Genomic DNA, 20,247 nt, shown 5'->3' with positions numbered 1-20,247 from the left:
TGACTGAAATCTTCACGGGGAAAAGGGCATTTTCCCTGCAAAGTTCACGAACCTCGATACTATAATTCAATAAAACGTATGAAAAAAAACATTCTTACCGTGCTTGCCGTAGCATTATGCATCAAAACTAACTGTCCAGCGCATTTTCAAACCTTTGTTTACATACATTTCAACCAACTGACATTTTAAACACAAGAGTGATTTCATTGCTCCAATGCGGAGTTGTGTCTTTACAACTGGAGATTTCATTCATAAATACGGTCTGATCGATCACAACTGGGTCAAGCAAATTATGTATAGCTTTATTTCTTAAAATTTGACCCAGCATGTGTAGAAATATAACAATATATACACATTTCCTAAAAGGAAATTCATTTCTGCGTTGAATAAGACCGGGTCATGAAAATCGCTGCAAAATTAATTTAGTAATGGCTGCTCAAAACGATGCACCCCGTTTTCGGATGATTTCGAGTTGGATACCTTGTTATATATAAAACGATAGTGATTTTTTTTTATAGAAAATTTGATTTTTCGTTTTAATATGATTATTTATCATTCAAAAAGATGTTTTCACTAATTATTATCATAGCCACACGCTAACCACCTGTGTGTCCAGCACGTGTGCCGGGAGAACAGGGCTTAATGTATTTTTTGTTAAACTCTATAATATTTATATCCAATCTGTATGAAAAAATGTCGGTGAACATTATTCCGGTGTTAATTTTTGAAAATATTGAGGCATTCGTTAATTATGGATCTAAAACGGAACATTAATCCGCAAAAAAAACCACGGGCATATTGCATATTAGATCGGACACATGAAATTATTTCGAAAGAAAGCAATAAGAGTTTCAATTCTACATGAGTAAGTCTCGCTGTGCACGATTACGCTCTTACTGCTCGTATATATTTGACTCTTGGCAAATACCTAGTGTTTTATTTTGCTTAATCTAAATTGTGTCATGCATCTATATGTACTTAAAGCAGCATGACCAACAGCTCTTTCATATGTGAAAGAGATTGACACGAAATACCTACCCATCTATAATAAAGTTTATATGTGCACTTCAATATTATAGTTTTATGGCATTTTATGTGGTGCAATATAAAAGTACTCTAGTAAATTTGAAATTATGTAATCGATTTCCTCTCAACATACATGCAAAGTTCCAGATAACTTTTTCAGCAAAATCTTGGTTTACACTCTATAATAATCCAGCCTTAAAGTCTATTATTAATTCTTTTTTTCAGGTAAATATAATTTTTGGCACATCCGCATTAAGGTTTATAGTCTAAAAAGAGTTCATGACAATTGCCGGGTAACAGCAGACTTTTTGCGATAAAAGGACCAGATAATGGAAAACGTTCGGCTTTTCGACTGTTGTAAAGATGGTCTGTTATTCATAATAACGTTAAAGTGCTGTTGATTTCATAATTGTAATGAGGGCCTAGACAAGTGGGAACTCATTGATAAAATGTTTACATTATATGCATTGATATTGAGTTTTACGCATGATCACAAATTTTGAATTCTTATTTTATTTTTCCAATGTGTAACCGTACGCACAGAATTTAAGTCTACTTTTTTACTAAATTTAATTCAATTTTTTACGACTTGAAGCGTCTTATCTGGAGCTCTGCATACATGCATTAGTAGCATATATTGAAATATATCCATAGACTTTCTTTGGTTATTGAAGGTAAATTACTGTACAAAAATTATGGTTAGTCATTAACCAAAAAAAAGTTAAGTCTACAAACACGCGGTTAATTTCGGTTCAGTAGCAAATATCTTACAAAGGTGCGCAACTTCTCCTATAACATAAAATTTCCGTTATACGCCGTAAATTTCCGTAGTCCTCTGTAGCATTTCGGAATGACTGTCAATTGACATCATTGTATCATGCATGATAGTATGTTGCTTTGTGCTTGGGTGAAACTCACATCTTTCCATCGCGTTAATTTATTAAACGCGTTAATATTTGATTCCATTATGCACTGCGCCTATTGCACAAGTCTCTCTGCACAAACCAACATACACATATGCAGCATGCAATTAACGAACAAGAATGTTGCATCTGTACACATGCATGATACCATTAAGCAGAATGTAAATAGACATTGGACATCAGGCAAGATGTAAGTTTCATCAAGCATGAAAAGGTGTCTACATACTAATTGAAAGTACCATCAAGAATCATGACACAGTCACAAAGAAGGATGTAATTTTTACCTAAATACCCTTCCATATTTGTCGGCACTGTGTGTTTGCTTAATTTCACTGAAGAACGTCTACTGGTAAATCTTACAAAAAAAGTGATAAATAAGACTGAGTAGCAATTTTTTCGGCGTTGCTGTTTAACGTCAAATTTGGCCTTTCAACGAACTTCTTAAAAGCCCATTAAATTTTAATGAAGAAGTTTCCCGCTTGTAGGTCCGAATGAATTAAATCAAATTTTGCAATTGGCAATTTAATAGAAATCCCCATAAAACATTGCACATAGCTTTCTGAAATAAACAGGCCACATTGAACGCATTCACGATATCCAACAGCTCTCTTTGCAAAGACCTATCTAGTGTTTCTTGGCCGTGTAAGATCTATAACTAGAACATCGTCACCTAAACATCTACTAATAGAAGAGCATATTTTGGGGAAACAAATTCAATAAGAGTATAAAACGTCCACGATCACTAATGTGTAGTTTGTTAAAGATATCACGGCAGTAAAAACATAGCACTTTAAAGAGACCACAATCTGGTACATTTGGTCAATTGTTGCGTCCGTGGCGGACAATACATTTTTAAAAAGAAAGCGTACAAAAAAGCAAACTCAAAGTTCTTCGTAAGCTTGTTTTAATCTTAAAAACACATAATCGACAGTCATTCCAGTCAAATACAATACTAACAGTCAGCACTCTAGAGATCAAAATTGCGGATATAAATATTTAATTCAGGGATATCAAGTGTATCAAGTTCGAATTCCGGAAAAAATAGCCGGTAGTCTGGGGCATTAGGTCCCTTACAGGGATAAAAGTTAAATCCCCGCCCGAGCCGTAGCTAATTGATTTATTGTAGTCTTTCTAGTTGCAATTTCTGGTGAGTACAATGCGGAATATTACGGATATTTGCAACATGTCGAAGATTTTCGGAAAGTAGCGAAGAGGTTTTCGTCAGTTAATATTCATGTCCGTGCCGGCCGCTAACTTATCAGAATCAATAAAAAAGAACCTGGAAAAATCGGTACCGATTGCAAATTTCCGGAATTGCGATAAAGCTTCAACATTATTTGTTCTCAAATGATCGCGTACTCGAACGAATCTGTCCATACGCCTCCAACTCCCTTTAAATCTCATCGGACGTACATTGATCTCAAAATCTATCCTTGACGACTCAAATCATATTTCCTGAATAGTTTGGCCTATTGACGTCCCTGTAATTATAACAATGGTCTTTTGGATAAACAACGCTAAGTTGTTGAAATATAATAACCGTTTAAAATAGTTACCGGTTTTCATTTAATAAAATGATTAAGTCATATTCGAGATTTCAGCGATTGCACATATTTTGCTTTTGTTTCTCAAAAGCATATGGTGCTTGGTATCTGCTATTGACTCCTATGTAGATTGCAAATATTACATAACCCTTACAGCGGCCGAGCGCAGATATCTGCACTTGGCCGCTAAAAAGAAAAATCTTTGCGCATTAATTTAATTCAAATCTCATTATCATTATCAAAATCATCATCATCGTCGTCGTCGTCACTACTACCACCACCATCATCATCATCATCTTCTTCTTCTTCCTCCTCCTCATCATCATCATAATTAACAACAACAGCAACACCAACTTAACAGCATCATCAAACAACAATAAACATCGGTAGCATACAATGTGCTTCATCAACCATACATAATTATATGCGTTAAAACACCATAATAGAACAGCATCAATGAAGCTGTCTATTACTCTTTTATATTTCCTATACCAATATTTTTTTTCGTTAATTGAAGGACTAGTTGAAATTTTCTATAAAAGCCCTCCCCCCCCCCAAATAAAAAAAAAAATTAAAAAAAATAATAACCCTAGCAAACAACAATAAACATAGGTTAGTTAGTATACACTGTGCTTTAGCAACCATGCATAATGAATGTTTATGACTTCTGACCGTTGTGATCAAATTTAAAAAAGCAAGATGGTATGTATGCGGCACACAGCACATAGATAATTATAGTTTTATACCTTAAACGTAGTTCATCAAAATAAAGATAAGTTATTATCTATGTAATACTTAAATTAGGTTTATAACGTATGCATATTTGTCTAAAACTTGTGAAATGTGATTCGTAAGCCGACGACAACATTATCATTCGGACCCTTCTCCCCACCTAACAATCGAGATTAAACACCTGTGGAGATCCCGATCTTATCAATGAATAAACCGAGTCAAATAAAACATACTATTACTATCCAAATAAATATCTATCAAAAAATGTAAATTGATATACCTACTTAACTAAAACTAAACGATTAGCAAGAAACATATATAAAGAAGAAGCAGGCAAAGTAGACAAATTAATTGTAACATATGTTTTCTCAGTCTCCCACTGTTGAACACTATAAATAGTATTTATCGCCACCCCAAAAGGGATCTTTATCACACGTTTGGCTCAACTAATATATAATTGTGACAGGACAAACTGTCAACAAATACCTTGTTAATGTTTTATACATAACTCCAATCAAAGGTTAACTTCCAAGGAAACTGCGGCATGTTAAAACTGTTGATTATGACAAAATGTTGTTTAGTACAAATCAGTACAATAGCGTCTGTTATGTGGCCTATACTAATCCAGTTAAATAAAACTTTAATCGCAGAAAAGTTTAGATTCTTTACACCTTTAAGAAAATATATATAACAGTTCTTTCCTGTTTTAACAAAATGATACATTTAAAAATAAATTATGAAGCATCGCTAGCAATAGTAGAAAGAGAAGTAGAAGGAGAATTATTATCATTAGTAGCAGTAGCAGCAGCAGCAGCAGTAGCAGCAGCAGCAGCAGCAGTAGCAGTAGCAGAATCAGTAGCAGTAGCAGTAGCAGTAGCAGTAGCACTAGCAGTAGCAGTAGAAGTAGCAGTAGAAGTAGCAGTAGAAGTAGCAGTAGCAGTAGCCGTATCAGTAGCCGTATCAGTGGCAGTAACAGTAGCAGTAGCAACAGCAGCATAAGCAGCAGAAGCAGCAGCAGCAGCAGTAGCAGTAGCACTATCAGTAGCAGCAGCAGCAGCGGCAGTGGCAGCGGCAGTAGCAGTGGCAGTAGCAGTGGCAGTAGCAGTAGCAGTAGCACTAGCACTAGCAGTAGCAGCAGCAGCAGCACTGGCAGCGGCAGTGGAAGCGACAGTGGCAGTGGCAGCGGCGGTGGCAGCGGCAGTGGCAGCGGCAGTGGCAGTGGCAGCGGCAGCGGCAGCAGTAGCAGTAGCAGTAAGAGTAGCCGAAGCAGTAGCAGTAGCGGCTTTTTGCTCTTTTGTTTTAGAAGTGTTTGTCGTATAAGAAGAACGCAAGGAAGACAAATTAATTGTAACATGTGTTATCTTAGTCTCCGTTGTAGTAGTATTTGTTGTATCTACACAGCCATTTTTCAGTCACCTGAGAGACATGTTTTTATAAAAGATTTAATTGTGGACCAATATATCGTGTATTAATATCAGTGTACCCACTGGGACACCACATGGGGCGAGGATTAACAGATAAACTAGGCCTTCAATTAATTATGCGCCTAGAGGCAAACAATACTATAACTTACTGATAATTTTAGGATTGGGATGTGTTTGTATCTTATTTGAAATTAGCTAGCTTAATTCAAAAACTAATTATAGCCTCAATATTATCACAAGAACATATTTATTGTGCAATATATAATCATATCACCATCACAATATGCCAGAGCGTTAGTATTTATTGTGCATACGTATCCTACAGCAACATTTACAAAACTTATAACAAACCAACCACTCAAGCTTTAATTAAGATTGATTTCAATTTATATTATGACATACATTAAAGATCACTGTCAATTAATTAAAAAATAGCTTGATGCTTCGTACTCAGCGATTTAAATAAAAGAAACGTTGCGTACACATTAATTGGGGTTAATAAAAAAAGTCTGCAATTAAAATAATCAAATTTAAATAATACTAGATTTAGTTTCAAATTGTCGCTCAAAAAATGTATCAGTTATATCAGTTACAAGGGAATCTATTTGTTTAATCTCCGCAATCCAATAATAATTATGGTGTTTGTATGACAAATTAATAGCTATTCGTCATTGAATGTATGATACTCATAAAAATATTGAAACAATAACCACAACAACAACAACATATGTGATTATGTATATATCTTTTTCAGATACTCTGTGTCATACTTTCAAAATTATCCTCATAAGATTCATAATACTAAAATAAATACTATTGCAATCTTAGTAAAAACCAACTTAGCCGTTATGCTAATGATTTTATGTTCAGTATGCGTGTACATTTCAATATTATATAACAACAAGTGTTCACAAATACCTATGTTTAATAAATATTAAAAACATGAGAACCAATGAAGGTATTGCATTTTAATAGACTAGTTTTACCGTGTGTGTACATTCATATAAAATCATTTGAAAATCACACTTGAGATAATGTCTTTAGGTTTTGCTATTTCTAATCGATTTAAACACCATAAAACCACCGTATTTTCTCTTACATTATAAATTTTCTTACATTTCCTTTTTAAGCCAAAATATTTATGTTTTCATGATTCTAAATTTTCGGACATACGGATTTTCGTACAGTCAGCTAAACAGCGCTGTTTTATCAGATTTTGGCCCTGTTTTTGCTTATCTGATGACCCTTCGGTCATGCATTTTTACAACCGGATTAAAGTAATAAAACAGAATCATGCCTAAGGGCAATCGACCATTACATTTGCGTACTTGGGTAAATTACCTTGTAAACCTCTAATAAGCAATGGTTCCTTCCAACAGCGTTTGAAATGATATCGTATTAAGAAAGCCAAACGTTTATTGTTTTTACTTTTTATATATTATTTCAGTTGATTGCAAAGCTGTTAAGTTGTATTTTTAAAGTAAAGAACGAAGGGAACAACGCAATAAAATTATGTACACTGATGTATTATTTCTACTTCAATTAAATAATTGACAAACAAACATAACACACTTGTCTCTAAATATTTTTCGTATTTAAATTTTCCAACACGAAAAACAATATCTTTAAGTGAACGGAAACTTATAATTATTACGGCATATAGTAAAAGCAGAGTTGTCTGAACCATAAGTAAAATAAAAAATAAAAAATGACACAGCTTATTTTTCCCTCAAGTGTTAATGATAATATGGATAAACAATTAAAAATACATAAAGTCAATTGTGTTGATTACTCGTTATTGAAATATTGCAATGCCAATTATAAGACATCTGATTAAAAACAAAATGTATGGTGGAATACCTAATCTGGAAATACAAACTAATGATACTATTAATGCAACAACAACAATCACATCTTTTCAAGCGCAATCAGAAAACTGCTACAGCTTTGTATTAACAAACATAAATATGTTTGTGCTTATAGATTTAGATAAACTTCAAATCTTTAAGCGTGCTATGAATTGAATATAATTTATATTTAAAAGTTTTGCTACTCTGTTGATAACTAGCAACAGCAAAAAGGAAGATACCATTTGTTATCATCTAATTTTATTTTTATTTCATTGTTTATTTGTTTATGATCACAAGGATTGTTTGGATAACAGAGTGTGTCTAGATATACCGGTACCCTTAAAAATATTTTTATGAATTGCAATGAAGCGTAGAAATTAAACAGGCCCTAATACAGACACCATTTTTATCGGAATGCGATTATAGTTTCAATAGCAACTCGTAACGCTTTTTGGATTGAATGTGTAATGAATACTTTTAGCGACAAATTGACTTGGTCAAATACTGCATCTTAAACGGATAAATAAAATTGAAACCATTTATTTTCAATATTATCAACATTATTATTTAGTTATTAATACATTAAGCAGCAAACTCTATTAATCAAAAAGATTTGATATAACATCCGAATTCACTGCAAAAATGAGCTGAGCGATAGGTTTTACGGTTGTTGAAATTGTTCATGATGAGAATGACGATGACGACGATGATGACGATGACGACGACGAGGAGGAGAACAACGACGATAACAATGACGATGACGATGATGATGATGACACTGATGATGATGATCACGACGATGGCGACCATAACGATGTTGTTGGTGATAGTGACGATAATGCTGCTGCTGTTGCTGATGACGATGCTGCTGCTGATGATGCGGTGGAGGCGGAGGAGCAGGACGAGGACGAGGACGAGGGCGACGACGACGAAGACGACGACGACGACGATGATGATGATGATGATGATGATGATGATGATGATGATGATGATTACGATGATGATGACGTTGATGATGACGATGATGATGACGATGATGATGATGATGATGATGTTGATGATGATGATGATGATGATGATGATGATGATGATGATGATGATGATGATGATGATGATGATGATGATGATGATGATGATGATGATGATGATAATGATGAGATGATGACTATGTTGATGATGATGATGATGATAACGATGAAAACGATGATGTTGATGAAAATAACGATACTGTAAGTAGTATATTAACTCATTAATTGTTATTATAATACACAAGCACATGCTAATGGATCTGTATCCGCAAGGCGGTCAAATGAAAACTCACTTGGTATAAATATGAATAATTGAATCAAAATATCATAATGCGGAGTGTTAAAATGTGTTCAAATCTAGCGAAATTGTTGCAGTACTTTTCTACCGAAACCAATGCTTAGTCCAGTTATTTTAAAAATAATTTCAAAATACCACGATAAACGTCAATTGGCTAACAAATACATTTGTAAGTTTTACCTCACTCAAAAACAGTATTTATTGAAGACAGGGCGTCAACAATGTCCGAGTTTCTTCAACGTAGCTTAAGTACCTAAAGTACCTTTCCGTTTGATTTATCGCAGGATCCTGGGTCCGCACCCACAGTCTTTTAAAGTGTCTGCATTAAAAAAGATAATAATTGTTGTTTGTAATAATCTTTGACAGCTCATCAAAACATGTAAATCCTCAATTCGGAGAGTTTCAGTATGATTTCATTTATTTAAAAAATAAAGACGGTTAACATATTTTATACGCACATATATAAGTAGCTATACGCCATATAACATAGGACATAATGTATATTATAAATCAAAGCGCTGAAGGCACTGAAGTTGTTCGCTGTTGTCGTCCTTGATTAGCTTGTTCGCATTGCATATGCTTATCATTGTGCACAGGCTAATCTTATTTGACGTGCATTAAGCCTCGTTTTCCATGAAAGCAGCCAATATGTGCATATTTTAATGATAAACACTAGACTGGCCAATGGCGTTTACAAGCTGGTATATACATTCACTGCTAGAGCAGAATCATTTGTCGTCTGCTGCAGACAGGCAGTGGTAATCGTTCCTAGCAGAGTGAGTTGTGGTTCTTGCCGTACTTAAGTCTTCTAAGCACCTACTGATTTGCATTTATTACCCATTCTCTTGAAACGCCGACTAATAAAGTGCGATAAACCGCCTTTAAGCACTTGGCACATTAACAAATAAGAACATTCCACACCTAACCGAGAACCGACGTCTTTAATCGCGAAACTATTACCAGAAATTGAATACCGCCAGAAACAACAATGAGCTCACTTCGATTAAATATAAATACACTATATTCATTGCGTCCTAAGCAATCAAACATATACCAGCGAATACAGTATTATATATGACATCGGTCTTATATATCGCCTCAGACATGCGAGAGCGCCACGATGAGTGAAGAGTGTGTGTATGAGAGTTTGTTTACAGGTCCTACTGGCCTCTTCACGAGATTTGTGTAGCCCGACCTGAATGATAAATGAGTGTGTGTGTTTCAGAGTTTATTTACAGGTCCTACTGGCCTATTCACGAGGTTACGGTAGCCCGACCTGCCCCTGTGACCTCTCAGGGGAAAAAGATTAATTTTAGAGTCAAAGTCGGTCAAATTTACCCCGGTTTCCCGGGTATTCGCCAAATACTTTAATTTTTAAAAGAGTTCATTGCACGTTGGCCAATGAGACCTTAATGTGCTATCTACCTAAAGGTGGTGATGAGGAGCGGATCCCGCCGAGTGTCCCGCACATTACTAATGTACAAGACACTCAACGCGACCCACATCCCAACACCACCCGGTACGTAGGACCCGGAACACACACACGTATTGCTCTCACACCCCCACTCATTACGGGTGGCGCGTATGAGAGCGCCACGCCCGTGTGTTCCGGGTTCCTTGGTGGTGATCTGTGTATGGTTGTGTATAGTGTGTGGTATGTGATTGTTGTGCATTTGTCTGGAGCGGAAGAGGAGGTGTCTGTCGGTAATTTACGGTCGTCGGTCAGTCGTGAAGGGTTGTATATTGTTGCAGTTCCCAGATCGCAGAACCCGCCGCCCCCGCACAAGCGCACCCACGCCGAGCGAGCCCGAGCCCCCCCCCCCCGCGCCCGCATACGGCCCCGGCCCGAGCACCCAACCGCCGAAGACCCCCGAGACAAGCACCCTCATCCACCCACTTGCTGCGCGCGACAACAAATCAGTCGAGAACCAACCATGGAGCCATTCAAAGCCCTACCCAGAGTCACCATCGTTCCTTCCCACCCGCCTGCCAAGCATCCAGACCATATATCAAGCTGGGATGTATTAATTTTGCTGTTATGTTGTATTTGCTATTATAGTTGGATAGGTTAAGTAAATAAGTGATCTAAAAATTCCGTTGATATATTATATGATTTATTTATGTTTGATGTTAATTTGTAAAACTCATAATATTATAGATTATGTCGTGTATTCTGGCTTTCATTTACCCAAGTGTGGTTGTTGTAATGATAAATGAAATGGATGTAGTAACAGTTATATGAACACGATATATCCGTACCAATATCCATGTGAGAACATACTAATAATAATTAATTTTTTAATCGCCATTAGCTTGAAAATAGACGTAAATAGATACAACAAAGACCAATTCGGAGACTTTAAATTTTTTAAATTACCTCCCCTGCAATAGAAAATATATATGGAGACTCGCATTCTATGGAATATCAAAATCTCAATATATCTTTCTCCGAATTTTTTTTCTGGTAAAAATCATCTTAAATCTAGCTGTATATTCGTATGTAATTAATTAAACAAGAGTTATAAAAAGGCATCGCAAAAATATCGCGTTTTACTTGAATAAGTTACCTCCCTTAAGCCTATCGGAATATCAAAAATACGTATATAAACAAAACGCGTTCCTTGCATAAGTGATAATAAAGCGCGTGCCCGTGCCACTCGTCCTCCAAATACTTACTAAATATAGTACAACGTATCTACAATCATTGCGACTAACTCAAACCTCAGTAAATAAGTAACCAGGATAAATATACGTTTAGGTAATTAAGATATAAAACATACATATAAAAATTTACATGTTCCCTGTCTGCCGAACCCGATCCATGGACTATAGCCACTAGAGGTTCCTATGTACCTATGTAGCCGGATTGCGCCCTCAGAGCGCCCAACACCGACACAGATCACGCTACTCTCCGGTCAAACACAATACTACATATGACTGCTGCCTTTGTCACCATATTATCAGAATCATTAACGTGCAAAATGGAAACTTTCAACTGTCCTTTCACTTCATACATAAGCCATTGCCGATCTTCAATGATCGCTTATTTCCGAGAGATGCATTTTATGTTTTTCAAACTTCGAATTTTGATATATGTTTAACTTATTCATTTAGATTACATTATTTTCACTATAAATATTGACTTTGATCCAATTATCATCTGAAAAATACGATTTCGCGATTTCTTCAAAGATCGAGCGAGCCTTTTTACCTGTTTACTTATATATATCTAATTTAAGGCTACACAGATGTGAAGTTGTCGTGGCCGAGTGGGTAAGGCGATGAATTAAAAATGTTTTGGGATTTTCCCGCGCAGGTTCGATTCCTGCCGACATCGCATACTTTTTGCGACGCGTTTTATTTCTTTTCTAACGTAATTTGATTTAATATAGCACATAAGCTATGTTTATTGTTAAATATGTTGAAAATTGTATGCACATCCTTCAATTTTAAAATTAAAACAACGTTATTGCTAAATTGATTAATTTACTGCTGAAAATACGAATGATGCATGTTGCATTTTTATTTTTATTTAAAAAAGTAAACGGTAAATTTGTCTATTTTTTTGTATTTTTGCTGTATATAGTGTTTCTATAAAAACTTAGTTTAAAATATAACTTAAATGATACTATTTTGAATTTTATGACACTTTGTTTTTAACCGACCCAATTTTTACTTGGCTGAAATCACTTACATTTCATGGCGCTATTCCATAGATTAAAATTTGTAAAAAATAAATGTCTGTAAAAGAATACTTATTTCATCTTGTTTAAACTGTAAACACCTTTACTGCATCTGTACACACCAACTGCATGCCCATATTTGGAAATTTGAATGAATTATGGAACTTTTATATACCCCAGGGGTGAAAATAAACTGGACAAAAGCCGAGCGTGAGGGTGGTTTTGAAAAAATCGGTTTATTTTTTTTAAGCATGGAAAGCCTACCTACAAATTTGCATGTAGTTTAGTGAAATGATGCTGATTAGGAAAATAATTAATTAAATTATATTTGGATATGTGCCCATTAGAGGTGCGCAAGCTTAAAAAGGTAGAATTACCGAAATTCCCGTTCTTACACGTTGTAGCATGGATCGGGTATTGAACACGATACACGTGTGTATTAGCACCCTACTGTAGGCCCGGCGGGGTTATCAACTGCACCAATACACCGGTAAGCAACCAGGGGAATATCATATGAAAAAAGAACTATCATGCATGTTTGATTTGTTAAAGTGTGTCACAAAATTTCCCTAACTGCCGATGTCGGCTATAATTTCGGTATAAACATGCAAAGAAATTAACATATATATAATGTTATTGCCGATATGTTATTGGTCATTTTGTATGTCAAATGTTCATTATTTGTATTAAAATTAAGACGATTGTATTGAACACGATACACATGTGTATTAGCACCCTACTGTAGTCCCGGCGGGGTTATCAACTGCACCAATACACCGGTAAGCAACCAGGGGAATATCATATGAAAAAAGAACTATCATGCATGTTTGATGTGTTAAAGTGTGTCACTAAATTTCCCTAACTGCCGATGTCGGCTATAATTTCGGTATAAACATGCAAAGAAATTAACATATATATAATGTTATTGCCGGTATGTTATTGGACATTTTGTATGTCAAATGTTCATTATTTGTATTAAAATTAAGACGATGCTTATTTGCCAGAAAGCGTTTATTTCAAATTCAAAACAAGCAATAATCATACATAATACCAAAATATAAAACTAACAAAATGACAACACTCTCGCTTAACGCAACGTTCAGAAGCACGCGCACTTAACAAAATTATTGCAACTAATGCAAGATGTAATTAATATGTGACTACATGTACTTGCTATACAACCAGTATTATGCGAAAATTGATCTTATTTAATTGTGGTTCCCTCTTTGAATTAATGTTGCCTGTCGACTTTTAGAATAATGTGTCAGTAAGAAATGTATTGCTTGCTCTACAACCAGCATCATGCGAAAATGGATCTTATTTAATTGTAAATCCCTCTTTGAACTTAAGTTGTCAGTCGACTTTTAGAATAATGTGTCAGTAATAAATGTTTTTCTTCAGTTTCACATGTTTTTCTAAGAAAATTAAGTGAAAGATGCATATGTGTCTTATTTATTTTTTTCTGTGTCTTCAATGTATCTTATTTATATGTGACTGCGTGCTTATTATTTTTTTCAAGAAATGAAAGATGCAAATGTGTCTTATTTTAATTTTATCCATGTCTTAAATGTCGCTTATTTATATAAGATAAAATGATATACTGCCAGTGTCATGCAAAAAAGGATCTAATTTCTTAATATCCACATTCACGCTTTGTTCTTTATTAGCACCGTCTTTAATTAGGCTCTATTTAAAGTACAGATTACTGTGAACTTAATAATTGTGCAACGGTGATGTTGATCCATTATCGTTGTTAATTTAAAATGTAGACAACAAGTTAGCAATTAATGAAATCAGTTATTTTGGAAGTAAATCTAATTTTTTCTGTACAGTAGCCAGGTGGATGTGTATTGAGCGGATAAGATAGGGATCACCACAACAAGTTTCTAATACACAGTATAGACTTCCCCTATTATTGTATTTGTTATTTTCCTGATTGGAATAAATAAAGTGTTAAAGATCATTTCATGTGAAAAGCAGGATTTCTGACATAATTTCAATCGTTTTGCTTTTATACACAATTTCATGGAACAATGAATATATTGGCGCGATAGAACACAATTTATAAATCAAGCTGACAGTATAGTATCAGTTTTTAATTATGTGTAATTTAATTCGCATCTCTCCCTTAACTCGTTCAATGACACGTGAACTTATATCAATTATAAAACATCACGTGCATCATTAAAATAATTTTTTAATTATGAAAACATATTATATGTTCTACATGGTTTTGTTTAGTTTTTTTTCTCAACCAGAGAGACATTATAAAACATTGTTATATATAAAGCGCATTACTTTTCTACATTACATAAAGATATATCCATTTTTTTGTTAAGTGTACGTGCTTGACATATTTATAAAAAGGCAGTATTCATTTTTGTAATAAAATCGAAAATTGACATTTAATTTGATGCAATCTACATTGTTTAGCGGCCAAGCGCAGTATTCCGCTCTCGGCGGCCGATGGTGTATTGCAATATATACAATGAAAAGCTGGGTTTCTGACATAATTTCAATCTTTTTGTTGACGCGGAAGTGCTTTTTGGTGGCCAAAAATACTATTGTTCCCTTTATTTAAACCTAAATCAGTATTTTTTTACACTTGAAGGTTTGTACAGCGGGGATTTCGGTACCGGCGCGGGTTTATGTGCTTGTTAAGAATTACCGAAATCCCCGCTAAGAGGCAACATATGCTGATTTATGCTTTGATTAAACATTGATAACTAACTTGCAAAAGTGTATAGCATATTGTAAATAAGGTAGTACGATATCATTTGTTTCATCAGATTTGTTTGGAAAATACTTTCTGAAGACTTATTATTACTATGTCATGTTATATTTACATATACTTTTGTGTAACCAATGTTTTAAATGTACATTTTACCTTTTTTACATTCGTTTACACATTTTTCACATTAATAAACTATTTAATAATGGAAAAAATATTCTAATAAGAGTGTTTAAATGATTAACACTAATATGATTGTGTACAAATCAACATTAATGCAAAGCCAAAACCCAAACATAATGACATATAGACCCTTTAAGGCGTAATATGGGGGATTGGCGTAAACATGGGTGATTTCGGCTCTGGGCGTACGAATGTAGCAGTACCGAAATCCCCGCTAATTATTTTCCAAAAGAAGTAACCGAATGGGAGATAATACATGTCACTGGTTGCTAATGAAAAAAAAAACACTATAATAATTTTGTTGACACTTGAAGGTTTGTACAGCAGGATTTCGGTACCGGCGCGCGTTTAAATTCTAGTGTAGAATTACCGAAATCCCCACTGAGAGGCAACTTAATGCTGTCAAGAGTGCTTAATAATTAAAATTAATATCATTTTTTTGCACCTTAACATTCATGTGAAGTCAAAAACCATTCATACCGATGACCTATTGACCCTTTAAGGCGTAAATATGGGGATTTCGGTACTAGGCGGGCGAATGTAGAATTACCGAAATCCCCTTTTCATCATCGCACATTAGTGTAACATAAATTTTAACACAATATATGTAGGGAAACTCATATGATTCGCGTAATGTGAAAATGATTATTATGCTATAATTCGACCACGAAACTTGACGTGACTTAATACCGGACATTATGAAATGGAGCTACGCTGGCCGTATTTGACATAAGACCCATTTTCGCATATTATCTTATCAATGCTTATATGAATTTGATTGCTATAATCTAATGCGTATTCGACACGGAATTATTGTCAAGGTTTTTCATTTTGTCAATATTTATCATAGCAGGGGATTATTTTAAAGCTTTTAGAAACTTATACCTTACAAAAAATCCAATTGGAAAAAAAAATCCCATGGGAAAAAAAATCCCATGGGACAAAAAAATCCCATGTGACAAAAAAATCCCATGGGACAAAAAAATCCCATGGAGTTTTTTTATTTTTTTTAAACACGATTGAACGCGTTGAAATCGCGAGAAATGCTCATCATTTGTTAGAAGGTAGTGTTTCTGAAGGTTACATGAATAAATCTCTAAAAATCAGAAAAAAATCCCATGGGATTTTTTTTCCCATAAAAAAATGGGATTTTTTTTCTATCAAAGTAAATTGAACGAAAATAAGCACAAATGCTTTAACAATGCTTAAAATCGATAACTAAGCACAAACGAACGTGTTTTATGTTTTTGAAAATCCCATGGGATTTTTTCTCCCATAAAAAAAGCTGGAGAAAAATCCCATGGGAGAAACCAAAATTCCCATGGGATAATGAAAAATCCCATGGGAAAATACAAAAATCCCATGGGAACCCCAACTTTGCAAATAAAGTTCATAGTGAAGAAAACGCATTTAACAAGCAAAAATAACCAATTATTAATCACAAGTTAGACTTTTATCTTATACTTTATCACAAATAAGCAAACCTTCAAGAAAAAGGGTACTTAAGTTTGCGAAATTTCGGTTTCGCAAAGTTTTTCCGGTGGCCGTTAGTAATAGTAGTAATAGTAGTAGTAGTAGTAGAAGTAGTAGTAGTAGTAGTTGTAGTAGTAGTAGTAGTAGTAGTAGTAGTAGTAGTAGTAGTAGTAGTAGTAGTAGTAGTAGTAGTAGTAGTAGTAGTAGAAGTAGTAGTAGTAGTAGTAGAAGTAGTAGTAGTAGTAGTAGTAGTAGTAGTAGTTGTAGTAGTAATAGTTGTAGTAGTAGTAGTAGTAGTAGTAGTAGTAGTAGTAGTAGTAGTAGTTGTAGTAGTAGTAGTAGTAGTAGTAGTAGTTGTAGTAGTAGTAGTAGTAGTAGAAGTAGTAGTAGTAGTAGTAGTAGTAGTAGTAGTAGTAGTAGTAGTAGTAGTAGTAGTAGTAGTAGTAGTAGTAGTAGTAGTAGTAGTAGTAGTAGTAGTAGTAGTAGTAGTAGTAGTAGTAGTAGTAGTAATAGTAGTAGTAGGTGTAGTAGTAGTAGTAGTAGTAGTAGTAGTAGTAGTAGTAGTAGTAGTAGTAGTAGTAGTAGTAGTAGTAGTAGTAGTAGTAGTAGAAGTAGTAGTAATAGTAGTTTGTAAATAAATGTCTTTTTATTTAAACATTAGTATGCATAAACGGATAAATATACTCTAAATTTGGAACTACGACGATGCTGTTTGAGAATAAATGTTAGTTAGATGACAATTTCAACCACACAATCCACGACGTAAGTTTTTTTTAAGAATGACATAATCAATCGAAGCTAAAGTGTTTTAAATTATTCGGAAAAACTTATCCGCCACCTAGACACATACACGAAAATAGTTCGAAATTAAAGGTACAATTAGCTATGACTAGAAGCATTTTTACCTTGTTCACTTGACTAGGTGGATACTCGACCTCAGTTCTTGCCCTGTCTATATCGTTCCATACAGCCCTAACGCCGCGGTTTTGGGAGAAGTCGCACTTGAACACGATCATATCGCCGTGTAGTATGTCGACATCCGGACACTCAACTGATCAAAAAGAGCAAGCAATGTTGTATAATTCGAATCAGGATTAAATGCATGTGCGTTAAGTGTCGTCAAAGATTAGCCTGTGAAGTCCGCATGGATTTTTGTCAAGTAGAGTCTTCCTTTAAACGAAAAATAAAATAAAAGTGGAAAGTGTCGTCCCTGATTAGCTAGTGCGGACTTCACCTGCTAATCTGGGACGACACTTTACGCATATGCATTAATTCCTGTTTTCAGAGAGCGTGGCTCACGTTTCCTTTCAATGTTTAAGACTTTATGCAGCTGGCATTTCCTCTCTATGATCTGAACATCTGAGTCAAGTACAATGCATCATGAAAAATGAAAAGGTAAAGGAGATTTGAAACGGCCAAAAAAAGGCTTAAAAATTCGATTTTCCGAAGGCTCGACTGACACATAGTTCTGCACATCGGCTCATTGACCTAAAAAATTTAGGAAAGTATCATCACAATTCCTCTCATGATATAGCAGATCTAGAAAGAACAGAACAATGTTAGGTAAAGACGGACGGACTGACGCAGGAACGTTCAAAATGCCGAATCATTTAATTGAACTTATTTCTCTTTTATTGCTGTTATTATATGTACCAACATCCCTGGATTTGATAAGCTTCTGGCTTAGTCGTGCCCTTTATGGGGCTTGAACATTCGACCTATTGCTCCGTATGCGTACACTGTAACCGGTAGGCCAAGCAGACGGTAATAATGTGTTTTACACTGTTTTCTCTAAGATCGCGGGTTCGTTTCGGCAAAAATGCATACTGAATTATAATTTAAGGTAAATAACTTTACATAAGAAGCAAGTAGGACATGGTCAGTTACTGTTCACTTCGTTTTCTGATTGCAAAATAAAAATCATATGTGGCATACGGACACCATTACTTAAGTGTTGTAAGTATACGGAAACGAGGGATTAAAAGATGTATATACATGCACAATATTTTGTCTTTGACATGAGATTCATAGAACTTGTCTTCTCATATTTTCTACTTGCCTTTAGGTGCTTCAGTAGATAGTATGCCCCCAAGTGGTACCTCTGAAACAATCGAAAATGAGGCCATATACTATTTTGTAAACATGTACATGTATGCTTTTAAATGCTTGCAAAATCATTTCATAGTTATATCTGCCTATGTTTCTTTATCATAACGTATGACAAATAAAAACAGATAATAAAAACTGATGGTGATAACATGTTTCAAATAAATGCATGTTTCTTTTGAAGGTTTATAAATCATTGAAGTCGCGCATAAGCACTCAAAATAAACGAATATTTCGTAAAATATTTCTTGAAATAAAGTTAACCGATAAAAAATCAATTTTCCTTATAGCAATAGCGAAAACTTCAACGCTAGATGTTGTACGGAAACATACATTAAAAGAGATACAAAATGTTCGTTTTTATTGTTTGTGTCACTATAGATTCCACTTGGATTTCCCGCGACGATATCCGAACATTTACGAGCAAACGTGATATTGGCTTCGGGCAGCGTCGGAAGCACGACTTAGCTCTCATGAGCTGCACGAAGCCAATCTCGCTTTCGCTCGTAAAGTTTCGTTGATTTTGAGTACTAATGAGGCTTTAACTATATGTATTTGAAACTCAAACAACTCATTTTATTTTATACAATTGTGATCGCTGCAATAATTGCTTACTTCTATGCGTTAAATGTATTAACTCTCCTTGGATTATGGCGCTTAAAGCCTGCGCTTAAAGTTCAGTCCCAAATTAGCATGTGTAGTCCACACAGGCTTACCAAGGACGACACTTCCGCCTATATTTCGTTCAAATAGAAGTCTCGACATCGTGTGAATCCAATTAAGGCATTAAACCCTGTTTTCCCAGAACAAGACATATATATTAACTCCTGTATATATGCATCATTTCAAATCGCTTAGTCCACACAAGTTACATGTCGCGATGGCGAAGTCGACTATCCTGACCACCCAGCGACCGGTAGCTAGGTCCCGGGTTCGATCCCAATTGTTCAAGACCTTCGTAAAATTCCTGATTCTTGACAGTAAACGAACTCGAAAGTGACTAAATAAAACGAAGAATTTCGTAGTATTTGAGTTTTAATAAATATAATTGAACTAAGCTAACAAACATTCACTTACTTTGTCTCTTATCTGTCAGAGACTTCTTCCCAAACACAACCGCTACTATCACTCCCGCTAGCAGGCCACACACCACTATGATAAACGCCAGGTACTTCAGACCCATGCAGCGCTAAACATAATATACATTTACCAAGATGAAAAAAATCGAATTTTTAAGAATGAACAT

At 34.9% G+C, this 20,247-nt stretch overlaps 1 protein-coding gene across 1 annotated transcript in view; it reads right to left on the bottom strand.

Annotated features, from left to right (window-relative positions):
* Nucleotides 1-17,940, bottom strand: part of LOC127836457 (uncharacterized) — a 28,593-nt gene extending 10,653 nt beyond the window's left edge. Inside the window, exon 1 of the mRNA XM_052363102.1 lies at nucleotides 17,801-17,940. Coding sequence (XP_052219062.1) covers nucleotides 17,801-17,911 — 111 coding nt within the window. The 5' untranslated portion in view covers nucleotides 17,912-17,940. The remainder of the gene's footprint in view (nucleotides 1-17,800) is intronic.
* Nucleotides 17,941-20,247: the final 2,307 nt, after the last annotated feature.

The sequence above is a fragment of the Dreissena polymorpha genome, chromosome 6 (assembly GCF_020536995.1).
Source record: "Dreissena polymorpha isolate Duluth1 chromosome 6, UMN_Dpol_1.0, whole genome shotgun sequence".
NCBI classification, from domain to species: Eukaryota; Metazoa; Mollusca; class Bivalvia; order Myida; family Dreissenidae; genus Dreissena; species Dreissena polymorpha.
Note: the sequence above shows the minus strand (reverse complement) of the source record. Positions and strands in the feature narration are given on the sequence as shown.